The 2,381-nt window shown below is 35.0% G+C and overlaps 1 protein-coding gene across 1 annotated transcript in view; it reads right to left on the bottom strand.

Moving 5' to 3' along the window:
• Nucleotides 1–1,361, bottom strand: part of LOC107740273 (plakophilin-1-like) — a gene marked incomplete at its 5' end in the record, with an annotated part of 7,763 nt that extends 6,402 nt beyond the window's left edge. The window contains one exon of the mRNA XM_016552653.1: nt 1,125–1,361. Coding sequence (XP_016408139.1) covers nt 1,125–1,361 — 237 coding nt within the window. The remainder of the gene's footprint in view (nt 1–1,124) is intronic.
• Nucleotides 1,362–2,381: the final 1,020 nt, after the last annotated feature.

Below are 2,381 nucleotides of genomic sequence, written 5' to 3'. Positions count from 1 at the left end.
TATCCTAGGTGTATATGACTTTCTTCTTTCAGACGAATACAATCAGAGTTACATTAAAAAATGTCCTGGCTCTTTCAAGCTTTATAATGGCAGTTAATGGGTGATTATATTCAATAGTCCAATAGAAGTTTAAAAAAAATATATCCATATTTAAAACTTTATAAACCGTAATCTCTGTGGTACGCGCATTCACGAGAGAGTGGCGTTCCGGCGGATGACGCAGTGTAAGCTCCGGTGAGAAGTGACGAATGCGGAAGCGAGAGAGAGCAAAACACCGGTCACGAATTAGAAGTACAAAATGAAGATTTGTAAAGAAAAATGTCGGAGGATTTTGATATAAACCAAGAGGAGACTGGTTTTCCTTTGCTGTAAACAAAACTTGGTTCTCACGAGACTAGCATATTCTCACCTGACCTTACGCTACGCCTACATCATCCGCTGGAATGCCACTCTCTTGTGAACGTGAGTACAACAATCTAGCTAGAGATTACGGTTTATGAAGTTTTAAATATGGATATTTTTTTTACACAAACGCATCGATTTGCTTCAGGAGGCCTTTATTCACCCGCCCCGCCCCACCCCGTGTGGAGCACTTTTTATGATGGATGGATGCGTTTATTGGACTTCATTTGGACTACTGGAAAATAACACCCATTCACTGCCATTATAAAGCTTGGAAGAGTCAGGACATTTTTTTATATAACTCCGATTGGATTCATCTGAAAGAAGAAAGTCATATACTCCTAGGATGCATTGGGGGTGAGTACATCATGGGGTAATTTTCATTTTTGGATGAACTATCCCTTTAATATCAGTAACCTGTCAAACTTTATCATCCTCAGAAGAGGATGTTTTAACATTAAAAAAGTGCACCTGAAAGATACTATACCTAATGCCAGGCAATCAATTTAGTGCTTGCCAATTCCAGAAAGTGATTTACAGTTTTGTTTCCAACAGGCATCAAACTCTAGGTGTGCCAAAGTCAATACGAATCCAGATAAAATATTTGAACAGCTTACTGGTGAAAATATAACCAGCGTCAGATACGGGCTCCAGCAACAATAGTAGTATTATGCGTGGAGTCAGTCCTGACGTTTGCCTTGTGTACATGTGTGTGATGTTACCGAAGGCATGCCGTGGCGTTGTTGAAGACCTCTGGTGCCAGGCTGGTGTTGGAGTTGTCGTCTGTACTTGCTGAAAACGGCTCGATGACTTTCTCAGTGAGCGCAGGCAAGGCTGTGTGGAGCAAATCCAGCTTAAGGTTATCTGCAGAGGAGAGATTCCACAGGAGACCTACAACCACAGAAAACCGACACAGATCAGACTGATACAAACACAGTCCAACACAGTGCAAAACACTACTGTTTAGGTTTTAAAGTTTTTAAAGTTTTTGAAAGACGTGAAGTTATGTTCACCAAGGCTGCATTTATTTGATTAAAAAAACTGTAATAACTGTAATATTGTGAAATAGTATTACAATTTTCAGCAGGACAACATTAAATTACAAACTAAAGCAAAATAAAAATTACTTACGCCCTATTAAAACAGATTAAAAACAAACCTAATAATAATCCTACAAAAATACAAAAAAAAACAAACATTTGAACCACATCCCTGCTGTTAGTTTATTTCAGGTTCAAAACAAGTTTGTTAATGGTGACACTTTACAATAAAGTTCAATTTATCAATGTTAGCTAATGCATTAGGTATCATAAACTAACAATGAACAGTATTATTAGCATTTTTATTGAATAATTGTACAGCCTTTTTTTAAACTAGGTTATAGTATTCTAATAACCTAGTATTTTGGTTCTAGTATAACTAGGTAATCTAGTTTTTTTACATATATTCAAATTGTGTAAATTAACATTAATTCAGGTCTTCTGAACATTTTTACATACATTAATACATTTTTAGCATTTCAAGTTACATAAACGAACATTAGCCAATGTTTTCTGAACAAACATGAATTAACAATGAACAATACTTTATTTATGAATTACACTACTCAACTGTTCAGAAGTTTGGGATCTGTAAGATTTTAAATGTTTGCGACAGTCTCTTGTGCTCACTATGGCTACACATATTTAATCAAAAATTAAAATTGTGTGTTTGCGACAGTCTCTTGTGCTCACTATGGCTACACATATTTAATCAAAAATGCAGTAAAATTGTGAAATATTATTAAAATTTTAAATAACTGTTTCCTATTTAAATATACTTTAAAATTTAATTTATTCTTGTAATGCAATGCTAAATTTTAAATGAAATTTATATTAAAGCTTAGGCAAAGTGACCTAAAAACCATCATATAATTAACTGTCATACTTTAAGTGGAGGACACGCATACAGTAGTGTGGTCTAGTATTGTGGCATGTGCT

This window comes from Sinocyclocheilus rhinocerous, unplaced genomic scaffold (genome assembly GCF_001515625.1).
Source record: "Sinocyclocheilus rhinocerous isolate Xijiao unplaced genomic scaffold, SAMN03320098_v1.1 scaffold795, whole genome shotgun sequence".
NCBI classification, from domain to species: Eukaryota; Metazoa; Chordata; class Actinopteri; order Cypriniformes; family Cyprinidae; genus Sinocyclocheilus; species Sinocyclocheilus rhinocerous.
This window is presented reverse-complemented; position numbering and strand designations above follow the sequence as displayed.